The 14,655-nt window shown below is 42.1% G+C and overlaps 1 protein-coding gene across 3 annotated transcripts in view; it reads right to left on the reverse strand.

Moving 5' to 3' along the window:
• The window catches only part of CPVL (carboxypeptidase vitellogenic like), a 118,924-nt gene that overhangs the window by 25,970 nt on the left and 78,299 nt on the right, over nucleotides 1-14,655 (reverse strand). For all 3 annotated transcript variants that reach the window (XM_047849033.1, XM_047849031.1, XM_047849030.1), the window contains one exon: nucleotides 8,614-8,796. In XM_047849033.1, the coding sequence (XP_047704989.1) occupies nucleotides 8,614-8,796 (183 nt within the window). The remainder of the gene's footprint in view (nucleotides 1-8,613; nucleotides 8,797-14,655) is intronic.

Below are 14,655 nucleotides of genomic sequence, written 5' to 3' on the forward strand. Positions count from 1 at the left end.
ACTTACCATTTACAATTTACCTTTTGTTATGTAGATTCTTATATGTGATTTGGGATAATAATAATAAGCATTTACTATGAAAAGGGTCTGCTCTATGCTAATCACTTGTTGAATTCCCTTAATAATTCTATAAGGATAACATAGAATGTTCTTTTTTAAATTTTTTTTAAGTTTATTTATTTTGAGAGAGACAGAGAGAGAGCACAAGCAGGGGAGGGGCAGATAGAGAGGAGGGACAGAGGATCTGAAGCAGGCTCTGTGCAGACAGCAGACAGCCTGATGTGGGGCTTGAACTCATGGACCATGAGATCACGACCTGAGCCAAAGTCAGATGCTTAACTGACTGAGCCACCCAGGCATCCCACAAACTGTTGTTCTTAGACAACAGAAATTTATTTCTTATAGTTCTGGAGCTGAGACAAAGTGCTGGCTGTTTTGGTTTCTGGTGTAAGCTCTATTTCTGGCTTGTAGAGGGCTGCCTTCTTGCTGTGTCTTTATGTGGCAGAGAGAGGGAGAGCAAGTGAGCTCTCTGGTGTCTTTTGTTTTGTTTTTTCTTTTTTTTTAACGTTTATTTATAGTGAGAGAGAGACAGACCAAGTGTGAGTGAGGGAGGAGCAGAAAGACAGGGAGACACAGAATCCAAAGCAGGCTCCAGGCTCTGAGCCATCAGCACAGAGCCCGACCTCACAAGCCGTGAGAACATGACCTGAGCCAAAGTCGGATGTTCAACTGACTGAGCCACCCAGGCGCCCCTGGTGTCTTTTCTTATAAGGACACTAACCCCATAGAATCAGGGCCTTGCCCTTACAACCTCATGTAACTTTAACGACTTCCTTATAGGTCTTATCTCCAAACATCATCACATTGTAGGTTAGGTCTTCAACATATGAATCAGGAGACACACAATTTAGTCCACAGCAGGTAACTATTATTATTATCCCTATTTTTTAGAACATTGTGCTCAAATATTGCTGGAGGTAACTTCAGAACCTAATGAGTTTCAGTAAGTAACTCTTTTATATTGCACCTAAAGAAAGCTTAACAAATACCTTTCAAGCACATGAAAAAATTACATAAAGGAGTCTTTTTTTTTCCTGAGAACCTCTCTTCTACTGAGCTAACATTCCCCACCCGGCTGGCAATTAAATATCAGAGGCAATATGACAGACATTGGCAAACGCGCTATGGGAACAAAATGAATAAAGTTTGAATCCCCTTCCTGTCATTGGATGATACAGGGTTGCTAACCTTCTCAGGGTCTGTTTCCTCATATGTAAAATGGAAATGACACTGTATGATTTGCAAGGATGTTCTGGTAATATCCACGAAGCGCCAATCACAATGTCCAGCACACGTGCTCCAGAAGCAAAGCTACTTTATCATTACTGAACACAAATGATGAACCCACCCTTATAACTCCTGTCTTTGGTTGGTATATCTTCTGTTCCTTCCTATCTTTTGTTATTTTGCACACACAAAAAAATTATAGTGTGTTTTTCGACTGATCAGAACTACTGAAACACATATTTGTTAGAAAATAACAATAACAACAACAACAACAAACAATCTTAAAAGGCCAACAAGAAGAGGATTGTTTGGAAAATTAATTACATCCATTCAATGGAATATTACTTAAAGATAAGTTAAGAATTTATGCCATAACTCTGAAAATGTGATATATTTGATATAAAATCTGATATATTAAAAGAAGAGAGCAACAACTGCCACTTCCTGTCTTGGCAAAGAAATTTGTTGCTCTCAATCCTCCTGCTAAAACACCAAAACCAACGATAAAAACTAGAAAAGCTGGACAAAATACAGAACACGCCCATTTAAAAGTCATGGTGATCTACCAAGGCAGCCAGGATGTGAGGCGTGTGTGAGTTTCCCATTGTTGCTGTGACAAATTACCACATATCCAGTGCCTTTGTAACAACACACATTTCTCGTAATCCTGAAGGTTAGAAGTCCAAAATGGTCTTGATGGACTAAAATCAAGATGTTGGCAGAGTTCTGTTCCTTCTGGAGGCTCTAGAGGATAGAGCCTCTATCAATGTCTTTTTTTTTTTTTTTTTTTTTAGCTTCTATAGGCTGCTTGAACTCCTTGGCTCACGGTTGCTTTTGCTCTTTTCAAGGTCAGCGGTGTATCATCCTCAAATCTCTGGCTCTGACTCATCAGCCTCTCACTTGTACTTAAAAAAAAATTTTTTTAATGTTTATTTACTTTTCAGAGACAGAGAGAGAGAGAGAATGAGAGACAGAGTGTGAGCAGGCAAGGGGCAGAGAGAGGGAGACACAGAATCTGAAGCAGGCTCCAGGCCCTGAGCTGTCAGCATAGAGCCTGACACAGGGGTCGAACTCATGAACAGCGAGATCATGACCTGAGCTGAGGTCGAATGCTTAACTGACTAAGCCACCCAGGCACCCCTCACTTATTTTTTTGTAAGTAAACTATATCCCCAACATGGGGCTCAAACTCATGACCCTAAGATTAAGAGTCGCATGCTCTACCAACTAAGGCAGCCAGGTGCCTCCTCCCTCATTCTCTTACAAGGATCTTTGTAATTGCATTGGGTCCATCTGGATAATCCAGAATAATTTTCCCATCTCTGGGTCAGAGGATTAGCAACCTTATTTCCACATGTAGCCTTAATTCCTTCTTCCATATGATATAACATATTGACAGGTTCCAGAGATTAGAAAGGCTACTTTGGGGAACCATTATTCTGACTACCGTAAGGGGCCAGGCTTACAAAGTAGAGAGGAGGGCAAAAAGCTAATCGGACATCCTGTGGTCCTTTCACCATAAAAGCAGTGGTTGATTCAGGGCCAAAAGGCTACAAAACCTTTATTAAAGGAATAGATAAGAGGCTGGAAACCTGCGTGGAACTTTGGGGAGACAAAAATTGGTGTTCATAGGCTGCCAAAGAGCAGAGGCCCTGGTTAACGCTACAAATGTCAATTTAGGACCATGGAAATAGACCAGCTAACATACAGATTTAAATATAATCAATTCCAGACTTGATCAAAGTGCTTGACCCCTATTCTAACTGCCTGACAGAAGCAAAGTAAAATCTCTTTGATGGAAAGTATCATCAGCCACAAACTCAAACTATCTCTATAATTCTACCTGCATAATGCCTGACATTCACTTGAAAACTTGTAGGCATACCAGAGAAAAGGATCCGGTTACCATGAAAAAATAGAATCAGGCTAATTGGTGATACAAATCTAAAATTTATCAGCAATGGGCATCAAACTAAGTGGATTAATGTGTTCCCGAAAAATAGATAACAAGGTGAGGAATAGATAATAATGTGAAAGTTGAGATCTATAAAAAAGAATAAAACTAAAATTCCAGAACTATAAAAAAACCAATTGCCATGATTAAAAAATAAATGGGCTAAATAATATATCCGGAATAGCAGCAGAGAAGAACAGAAAACTAGAAGAGAGAATTGAAAATATCAAAACTGAAGAATGGAAAGAAGAAAGAACAGAAATAAAGCTATATGAAATGAAAAGGTCTAACATTCGCATAATTAGGTCTTCATGGGAGAGGAAAGAGAGAACAGAGAACAAGCAGGATTTGAAGAGATAATGACAAATATGACAAAAGATATCAAGTTATAGTTTCAAAAAGCTTAAGAAACCCGTATAACACACACACACACACACACACACACACACATACAGACACACACACACACACACACACACACACACACATACAGACACACACACACACACACACACCCCACACTTAAAATCACAGCTACATACACATAGTCAAATCTTTTGAAAACCAAAAACTGAGAAAATCCTAAAAGTAGTCAGGTGGAAAAAGAAACCACCTCCAAAGGAGCAGTAGTAAAATGGACAGCTTCTGATCGGAAGTGATACAAGTCAGAGGACAACAGAGTAATATCTTTTCTGTGCTGAAAGACAGTAACTGCCTAGCTAAAACTCAATTCCATGAAAAATGTACTTCTCAATCAAAGGTGACACAAAGACATTTTCAGACAACCAACAACAGAAATGGCTGCCAACACAACTTTACTAAAGTAAATAATAAAGAGATTTTTTTTTTTTAAGCAAGGAAAAATAATTCCAGTCTGAAGCATGGAAATGCAAGAAACGCTAAGGGGCAATTGAATGGGTAAATTTATGGGTAAGTCACAGTGACACTGGTTGTGTAACATGATGCAAATAACGGCTTGTGGTGTTTGAATTACATGTAGAATATTTTTTGCTTTTTAATTTTTTTAATGTTTTATTTATTTTTGAGAGAGAGAGAGACAGAGTATGAGTGGCAGAGGGCCAGAGAGAGGGAGACAGAATCCAAAGCAAGCTCCAGGCTCTGAGCTGTCAGCACAGAGCCCAATGCAGGGTTCCAACTCACAAACCGCAAGGTCATGACCTGAGCCGGTCAGACACTTAACCAACTAAGCCACCCAGGCGCCCCCGCCCCCCCCCCGGCCTCTTTGTACTGTTTTTTTTTTTTTCAACGTTTATTTATTTTTGGGACAGAGAGAGACAGAGCATGAACGGGGGAGGGGCAGAGAGAGAGGGAGGCACAGAATCGGAAACAGGCTCCAGGCTCCGAGCCATCAGCCCAGAGCCCGACGCGGGGCTCGAACTCACGGACCGCGAGATCGTGACCTGGCTGAAGTTGGACGCTCAACCGACTGCGCCACCCAGGCACCCCTGTACTGTTTTTAATGATAACACAAAAAGGAGGAGAGTTGGCAAGGAAGATCTAAGGCTCTTGCATTTATCTGGAAAGTGGTAAAATTCTAATTTATATTAGGATTGAATTAAGTCTAGAATTTACATTGTACCCTTGAGTATAATCATTAAACAAGATTACAGAATGTATACCCTGACAAGCTTACAGAATAGGGAAAGAAATGAAAATGATGTAAAACATTTGAGTAATATTAAAGGACACAATGAGGAAGAGAACATTGAAATACAAATAGGACAAATAGGAAATAAACAGTAAAGTAGTAGATTTAAACACAAATATATCAGTAATTACACTAAATGTAAATGGACTATCCCTTTTAAAAAATATTGTCAGGCTCCATTAAAGAAAAACAAAACCCAATTATACACTACTTAAAAGAGAGACATCTTAAATATAAGCATTCAGAAAGATTAAAATCAAAGAACTGAAAAAGGTATCCCATGCAAATATTAATCAAAAGGAAGTTGGCATTGTTACCCTACTATCACCAAATTAGATTTTAGGGCAAGAAGCATCACTAGACATAAAATGGGACATTTCATAAGAATAAAAGATTTAATTTGCCAAGAAAGTATAACAGTTCTGAAGTTATATGCACTTAATAACAAAATACATAAAGCAACAATGGATGTAAAATGAGAATAGAAAAATCTGGGGCGCCTGGGTGGTGCAGTCGGTTAAGCGTCCGACTTCAGCCAGGTCACGATCTCGCGGTCCGGGAGTTCGAGCCCCGGGTCGGGCTCTGGGCTGATGGCTCGGAGCCTGGAGCCTGTTTCCGATTCTGTGTCTCCCTCTCTCTCTGCCCCTCCCCCGTTCATGCTCTGTCTCTCTCTGTCCCAAAAATAAATAAACGTTGAAAAAAAAAATTTAAAAAAAAAAAAAAAGAAAAATCATATGTTAAATATATATTACTTGTAAATAACAGTCATATTATATAATATTACATATTATAATAATATAAAAATATATATTAGAATACTGTACCACAATGAAAATAAAGTGGCAACTGCTACATGCAAAAGAATAGGTAAATGTCATTAATATAAAGTCAAGCAAAAATGCCACACAGAAAGGGCATATAGAGAATATGTCCATTTGTCAAAATTCAAAATCTAGCAAAAGTAACCTCGGATATTAGAACTCAGGACAGTGGATACTCTGGGAAGAAGGGGGAATAGTGACCACAGTGGGGACATTGTTCTATTCTATTTCTTTATCTAGGTGATGGTTACATTTACCTATACATTTGCTCTGTGAAAATTCATTTACCTATACATTTGTGACTTGTGAATGTTTTCTATATTATGCTGTAACTCAATAAATAATTTTATTATAAGAAAGAAACACGGCAGAATCAATCTTATATAACATTGTTAAAATTACGTAAAATTTATGTAAAATTGTGTACATGGGCATCAATTAAAATGCAATTTCAGACATTGAAACGTTGACTTTTTCTTTTCTCTTTTAAAAAAAAGTATTTGAATTGCTATAGAACCTGTTATTTAAATTTTTTTTTTCAACGTTTTTTATTTATTTTTGGGACAGAGAGAGACAGAGCATGAACGGGGGAGGGGCAGAGAGAGAGGGAGACACGGAATCGGAAACAGGCTCCAGGCTCCGAGCCATCAGCCCAGAGCCCGACACGGGGCTCGAACTCACGGACCGCGAGATCGTGACCTGGCTGAAGTCGGACGCTTAACCGACTGCGCCACCCAGGAGCCCCTAGAACCTGTTATTTAAAGACAGACAAATAAATACCAAAAAATGAAGTCCAGATTACTTTCTGCAAATGGAGAGCCTCCACTTGTCCCGGAATTCCAATCTTTTGGAATCAGTCTTCAGAGTTAACCTGCTATTGTGGTTCCCAAGTCAATATCCAGTCCAAGACTGCCTGTGCTCCAGTTTACAGAAACACACAGGACAAGACACAGCTCTCACCGTCTTATCTCCAAATCCCTCTGCAGGTCAACAGACCCTCCACTCTTCATCCTTCTCCGCACCCCCCCCCCCCCCCCCCCCGCGTTTTCAAACCTCACATGCATTCCACCGGAACTGTTTCTACTCTGACTCATTTCGTTTGCCACGGCACTGGTTTTTAATTCTGTGGTGTAATTTATCTTGATTTAGAAACTATAATGTTATAAATTTTCCAACATAGTTTCCCTTTACGTGAGCCCAGAAATATGTCTCTCTACTGTTTCCTTTGTCCCAGGTAGTCAACGTTACAAGATATTTAAATTTCTTACGTTATTCAATGGCTAGAATGACTGGGGCAGGGGAAGGAAGAGTATCTTTATACATTAGACTACCAGTAATTTCTACTTGATCTATCATTCCTTCCAACACAAATGTATATCATAACCCAGTGACCCTTATGAAATTCTTTGTAAACTTATTTACTATCCCAAAGTACCCAGTATGCCTCTGAGATTAATTTCTTTTTTTAATGTTTATTATTTTTGAGAGAGACAGAGCACGAGCAGGAGAGAGGCAGAGAGAGGGAGACACAGAATCCAAAGCAAGCTCCAGGCAACAAGCTGTCAGCACAGAGCCGGATGTGGGGCTCAAACTCACCAACCGTGACATTATGACCTGAGCCGAAGTTGGATGCTTAACCAACTGAGCCACCCAGGCACTCCTCTGAGATTAATTTTTATTTGGAGCATGGATTTGCCTAGTGGTAAGCTCGGGTACTTGGAAAGCTGTAATTCCAAATATTCAAACCTATAGAATTGAGGTCCCATTGTTGCCTCAAATAAAAAATTGAGGAAAGGGGCACCTGGGTGGCTCAGTCGATAAGCATCGGTCTCTTGGTTTCGGCTGAGGTCATGATCTCGCAGTTTGTAAGATACAGTCCCGGGTTGGGCTCTGTGCTGACAGTGTGGAACTGCCTTAGGAGTCTCTCTCTCTCCCCTCCCCCACTCACACATGCTCTCTCTCTTTCTCTCTCTCTCTCTCTCTCTCTCAAAATAAATAAATAAACCTTAGAAGAAAATTGTGAAGGGGTGCCTGGGTGGCTTAGTCCATTAAGCATCCGACTCTTGGTTTTGGCTCAGGTCATGATCTCACAGTTTTGTGAGTGAGTTCGAGCCCCACATAGGGTGCCGCACTCACAGTGTAGAGCCTGCTTGGGATTCCCCATCTCCCTCTGTATCTGCCCCTCCCCTAATCACGCTATCTCTATCTCTCTCAAAAAAAAAAAAAAAAAATCAAACTAGTCTGGAAGATTTAAATTTCTTCTCTTGACTAACTAAGCAAAAGCTTACTAGGGGACATTCTTAATTTCTCCAAAAACTTTCTGGAGGTAAATAGTGTAATCATCACATAGTCACCAAAGGAGCCCTGCTGATCCTTGAGAAGCTGAGACCTGCAAACTAGAGGCACAGTAGATGGGCTTCACCAGGAGCAACATCTGACCTCTAAAGTGGAGGTCACGCTAGGGGCATCAGATAGACAGATTTTGTCCTGGGGCTCCATGTGTAAGACACAAATGTGAGCAAAGAATTGCCAGAAGAGATGACGCCGAATCTAACTCAGGTTGTTTGTTCAAGCTCTCCTTTGTTCCCAAATAGACTAAATCTCTGATTAACGATTTGCCTTTTGGGGCTGCGTATGGTCTTTTTGATCGTCACGTTGTCTCTTGAACAATATCTACACTTTCCTCTTGTTTTGCATGAGGGACTATGTACTTGAGTGAACTCATACCACCCTGCTCTCTGGGAAGTAGGGCTGCAGAAGGCACACTTTGGCTACTGCGTGACTCTGTGTAGGGTCAGCCATGCCTTATTGGTACTCAGGCTTTAGTTCCAACCCGCCCATCCCATTCCTCACAGCTTACAGGTCCCAAAGTGTCTCCATACCTGACAGAAGTCATCCACTTGCCGCACATAACCGGCCACTTCGTTATCGGATTTAAAGATCTTCCAGACTTTTCTTTCTGCCTGCTTGTATTCCTGGGATCCTTTCCACTTCATGGCCATCAGAGAGCGCTCTGTCAGGGAGGCTGCCACAATGATGTCCAGTTGGCCATTGTAGATCAGTACCTGAAATGAAACGGATCCGGGGGCAAATGCGGGATTCAGCAGGGGAAGGCAGCGAATCTATCTACGTATAGATAGTGTGTGCACGAGAAGAAAGGTAACGTGAGAGAGGCCAGTCCAGCAGGGGAGCGGGGTCATTTTTTTCCAGTTGGCCACACACCCCAACAACCTGAAATAAACTCAAGCCTGGTCTCAGCCACTGCAATTCTTCCAAAAGTTTGAACCTTCATAGGAATCTGCACAAAGCCTTCTCTCAGTAGCTGAGCATTCTCTCGGGAGCTGAGAATCCATATTGTTCTCCCCTCTGACATTGACTTTACAGGGGCAACTATGATTTTTTGAGGCGGACAGATAGACGCAGGTCTCAGATTTGTTACACGTTGGAGGCAAATATGTTTGCCATGCAACTTCTAAGACCTCCTTTTCTTAAACATGATAGCCACTTGTCGACAATGAGGAATGTCTTTTTTTCCTAGAATACATTTGTGTGTGTGTGTGTATGCGTGATAAGTTGGTGGATATTATAGGAGAACCAACTCTGAAGCAAGGTCTTGTCTTTTCTCCAAAACTAATATTCATTTGGCTTGAAAAAGAATTCATATACTATCCAATGCCGAGGAAGTGTAAAAATGGCACCACTCTTGAGGAAAGCAATGATCCATTTTTAAAAAAATTTTTTTTTCAACGTTTATTTATTTTTGGGACAGAGAGAGACAGAGCATGAACGGGGGAGGGGCAGAGAGAGAGGGAGACATGGAATCGGAAACAGGCTCCAGGCTCTGAGCCATCAGCCCAGAGCCTGACGCGGGGCTCGAACTCCCGGACCGCGAGATCGTGACCTGGCTGAAGTCGGACGCTTAACCGACTGCGCCACCCAGGCGCCCCAGCAATGATCCATTTTTAACAAAAAGATTTTAACATGTTGAGGCTCGCTGTCCCCGTAACCCCAGATTGTGAAAGGAATTCTATGAAAATAAGCCCAAAGAAATATCTATATATATAGCGCCCTGTTTATCACGTCTTATAATGAAAAACTTGAACACAGTCTAAAAGTTCCATAATTAGTGACTGGTTACATAAACTATGGTACAGATTTTCTATCGGATAGTGCAAAGCCATTTAAAATGTTTCATTGAACCGTGTGGCAATGTGATAAGCAATACTTATCACACACGGTTAAGTATGAAAGCTGAAAGTCAAATATATTTCACAATTATGAGCGTATAAAATAGGTATACATATTTACATATATGGCATGCACCTTTAAAGAAAAGGAATACGGTTGGTTAATTTAGGTGGCACAAAGCTGAGTAATTTTCTCCTTTGTTTTCCACTCTTCTTAGGTTGTTTTTATGCAACTAACATGACCTTAGTTCTCCTAAGACATTGTCACTCAACCCCCAACAAAGAGGTTTTCCTCAACTCCACGCTACCCTTTGATCTACTTGGAAGTTCTGGTTTTGCTCAAGTGAAGACCTTTGGTCGAATCCTCAAATTGGATAGAAAATGTTTCACTGCATATGTTTCCATCTCTGCCCTCCTGGTGCAGGCTTCTTAAAAGGCTTGCACATAATTAAACAGCCCAGGACTTTTACACACTCCAAATCCTCAAGCAGCAGTGGGCCAGGATTCAGCCTAAGATGAAAGGGCCCTGGGCCTCTCATGTTACTCCGTCACCACCACCACCTCCGCTCTCCTGAGCAGAAACCCAAAGGGAAAACTCCTGATCGATTTAAAGCCTCTTTAAAAAACTCAACTCAACTATAGCCATAAAAATGTGCGTTGTTTATACAAAGACATTGCCTCAAAGACCTTGGGTACTTACGGTGCATGCAAAACTCCTACAGCTGTCTTGCCAACAGTATGGAAGCAATTACACATGATCTGTACCAAGGAACAAGGCTTAAATACTCCATCATCCTAGGAAGGCCTGATTAACAAAGATAATTATCTATAAAGTAGTTCCTCTTCCAGAATTCAATGAAAAGATGCTGATTAACTAGCAAATACACAAGTGCATCTGGCTGGTTTCCACTCCGTGGCTACTAAATGAAGCCTGCCTCTTTCTGAGGGTCTCTTGTAGCTATCTCACTATCATCAGTGTATTCTGAAATTGATTTGAATGTGTTCTCCTTCGGGGATGCAAATCCACAGGTCACGGCAAAAAGCAGGCTTATTTGTACAGCATTAGAGCACAGGTTTGTTGGACTGAATTGAAATGAAGTCCATGCCTGAGCCGTACCCTTTGCTATTCAAGACTCAACACAAACGAGAGCACTAACTCTCGGGAACGAGGCCGTGAAGAGCTGAACTGCCTAATTTTGTGCATGTGATGGGTAGAAGGCCCACTTCGGGGGGAGGGTGGGCAATGGAAATCTTCTTTTTAAAGCAAGGAAAACATTTTTAACTTCGAAAGGGCACATAAGTCAAATGCAACAAAAAAAAAAATGAAAGATTAATGATCAAGCAAAATGATTTCAAAGCTGGCATTTAAGGCTGCCAGCATTAAATATAAGAATTCCAGAGCTTTTATTTTTATCTAAATGTCACATTTACTCTCATCAGCCCTGACAGGAATATTTCAGTTGCCTTTAGGGCTGGATGAGTGGGGAGATATCCCAGGATCCAGTAAGCCAAGAGGCTGGGGGGAGGGGTGAGCGTGGAGCATGGGGTGGGGGGGGGTGGTGGAGGTGGGGGTGGGGGGTGGTCCTGAAGCCCAAGGGCACACGTTGGCACACATTTGTTCCACTCCTTCTTCTAGGGTGACCAACAGCCCCGGGTTTGCCCTGGCCTGAGGCGTTTTCCAGGACGCTGGGCTTTCAAGCTAACCCTGGGACAGTCTGGGGCAAGCTTCTCCCCAAGGCTTGATGGTATTTTAAGCAACGAGATCTAAAGACAGAGAGGAGGAGACAGAAATGAAGGCGGCTTTCAGCTACCCTTGTCTTCTCAGTAGTGACTGTAACAAAACCAGGCACAGGAGGATCACTGGCTGCAGCTGGCCTCCAGTGACACGCGAGGCAGCACCCCTAAACACTTTCCTTCCTGTTTCCTCGCTTTCCTTCCTGGACAGCTGCGAAGCCTCCTTTCAACGGCAAAGGCACTCCCTTTGGAAAATTTTCTTTTCTTTTACTCGAGGTCTGACCAGTTAGCGCGGTGAAACGGATGGTTTTGCAAAGACGTGAAAAAATACTTCTTATTAAAACATCAGCGAAGACTATGATTCTTTGTACTCTATGATTGTGACATTGTTTTTTTAAAAAGATGCTTCATCGGGGCTTCCGGGTGGCTCAGTCAGTCGAGCGTCCGACTTCGGCTCCGGTCATGATCTCATGGTTCGTGAGTTCGAGCCCCGAGTCGGGCTCCGTGCAGACAGCTTGGAGCCTGGAACCTGCTTTGGATTCTGGGTCTCCCTCTCTCTCTGCCCCTCTCCCGCTCGCACTCTGTCTCTCTCTCTCTCTCAAAAATAAATAAATAACCATTAAAAAGGTTTAAAAGATGCTTCAAGCTTGGGAAAAGAATACATCAAAATACCAACAGTTAAGGTAGCTGCAGTGTGGGTAATTTGTTTTCACTTGACTGTTTGCTAGGTGGGTTTTTTGTTGTTGTTGCTGTTGTTTTGGTTTGGTCTGTTTTTGAAAATGTGATTAGGGGGTTTTATAATGAAAAAATAATAACACAAACAATAACACTAAGTTTGGGGAACCATGGGTGGCAAAAATGGGTCTTTATTAAGGAATAATTTGTATTAACCCAAATAGTACCAGCTCTCAATTTTTTATGACAACTAGGCAAACAGCATAACTAGTTTGTTTGTAGATGATCTTAAAAATCCATTCCAGAATTCAGGCATTTATAAGAAATGGTAGAAGGTGGTTTCGATTTTAAGCATCTTGTTTGTTTATTTGTTTGTTTATTTGGTAGAGGCAAAGGCAGAGATGAGAAAAGCATTTTTTAAAAATTTTTTTTTCAACGTTTATTTATTTTTGGGACAGAGAGAGACAGAGCATGAACGAGGGAGGGGCAGAGAGAGAGGGAGACACAGAATCGGAAACAGGCTCCAGGCTCTGAGCCATCAGCCCAGAGCCCGACACGGGGTTCGAACCCGCGGACGGCGAGATCGTGACCTGGCTGAAGTCGGACGCTTAACCGACTGCGCCACCCAGGCGCCCCGAGAAAAGCATTTTTATTATGTTCTTTACCTCCCAAAGTGCTTCCACGTACATATGACTTTATTCTCACACTGTTTCTTGAGGTCAGGACGAGAGGAATTACAACGTCTGCCTCCACCTTACTGTTAAGGAAACTGTGACACAGCGAGGGGTCAGAACATGTCTGAGATCCCAGACTTCCAAACTTCTACCCAGAACTCCTTAAGAAAGGAGCCAAATTCCTTCAAACCAACAGGCATTTACTGACTCCCCGTAGCTAAATGTTTTGTGCTACCGAAAGCCTCTGGCAAGGGAGAGTTGGTTGAGTGTGAGACACAGTTCACGTCTCCAGTTCAGAAATAACGTTGGTCTGTTGGTCCAAGTCTGGTGACATCTCTCAGTCATTTCTCACTTTGGCTCCATGGACAATGATGTGTGCAAGGACGTTATCCAGCTGGCAACAGATGTCTCACTTCTGTTGAAGGGAGTACCACTGATGAAGCAGCTGTGGCAGAGCTTGGGCTCCTTGAGAACGAGGCTCTCCTGGCTCCATAGCCCTTGCTCAGTGCTGGGCATCCCAGAAAAAGTACTGACACTGGGAAGAGTCAATTGCATTCTCTAAAGGTTTTCTATAATGCTGTACATCGATCGTCTGTTGCTTTGGCCTGCCTAGGTCCACTCTCTCTTCCCCTGGACTCCCACCCCCCCCCCCAATGGATCCAGCCTTGGTGGAGGCTGTCAATCACAATATCCTGCCTCCTCTGTGCAAGGGATGAGCATGTGACCCAAGCTAAGGCATTCAAATGCTCTTTTCATAAAATGTGAATTGTGGGCAGAGTAACATAGGCTTCCCTGATGAGTCTGCCCACTAGCTTTTTGTCCTAGATCCCCAGAATTTTCCTTAGTCTCAATCCAGTGCTTCAATCAATTTTTTTTTTCTGGGAATTCTGTGACCTATCATGTCATCTGATTAATTTCTTTTATGCTTCAAGCAAGCACAGTTGTTTCTGTTGCTGAAAGCATGAAATCCAAACTCATACACCAATGGACCAGTGCCCCCCAGGCCCCAGTATACAATAACTGGGAACCCCTGGACGTGTGGCTTAACCTCCATGGGCTTCATTCCCTTTTCTGGATATGAATATGGTTAAGACCTACATCTCATGGTAGTGACAGTAAATGAGATAATGTGCACAGAGCTGCTAGCACAGTGCCTGACACAAATTAGTTCAATGAGTGTGAAGTCCTCCTCCTTTTCAGGGGGGTTGATACGCAGATAAGGACTTGAAAGACTCAATGAAGCACTTCTTCTAAAATAAGCCTTCAGAATATGCGTATGGTCCTTCTGAGTCAAACACTTAGTTGCCAATCTCACCCTTGCAGAAAAGGCCTACAGTAGGAGGAAGTCCAGCTGGGATAAACCTGAACTCCATCTATTCAAACGCCTGAAATAACATGCCTTTCACTATTAATTTTACACACATTGGCCGCGATACCTCAGCAGTCTTTTTTTGGTAGTCGGAGCCATGAGTTTATAAATTACTCTTTTAAAAGGAGTTTCAGTTTTGAAGCATAGGGTTCAAGACGGCAAGGAATTTGCCCATAATTCACGGCTAGAAAAGTATGGTCAAGAGCATAGCTTTTAAACGGACAGTTTGGAATCAGAGTGGAACTTTCTCATTCCTCTTATGTTGGGGAAGCTATGCTAAGCATT

Source organism: Prionailurus viverrinus, chromosome A2 (genome assembly GCF_022837055.1).
Source record: "Prionailurus viverrinus isolate Anna chromosome A2, UM_Priviv_1.0, whole genome shotgun sequence".
NCBI classification, from domain to species: Eukaryota; Metazoa; Chordata; class Mammalia; order Carnivora; family Felidae; genus Prionailurus; species Prionailurus viverrinus.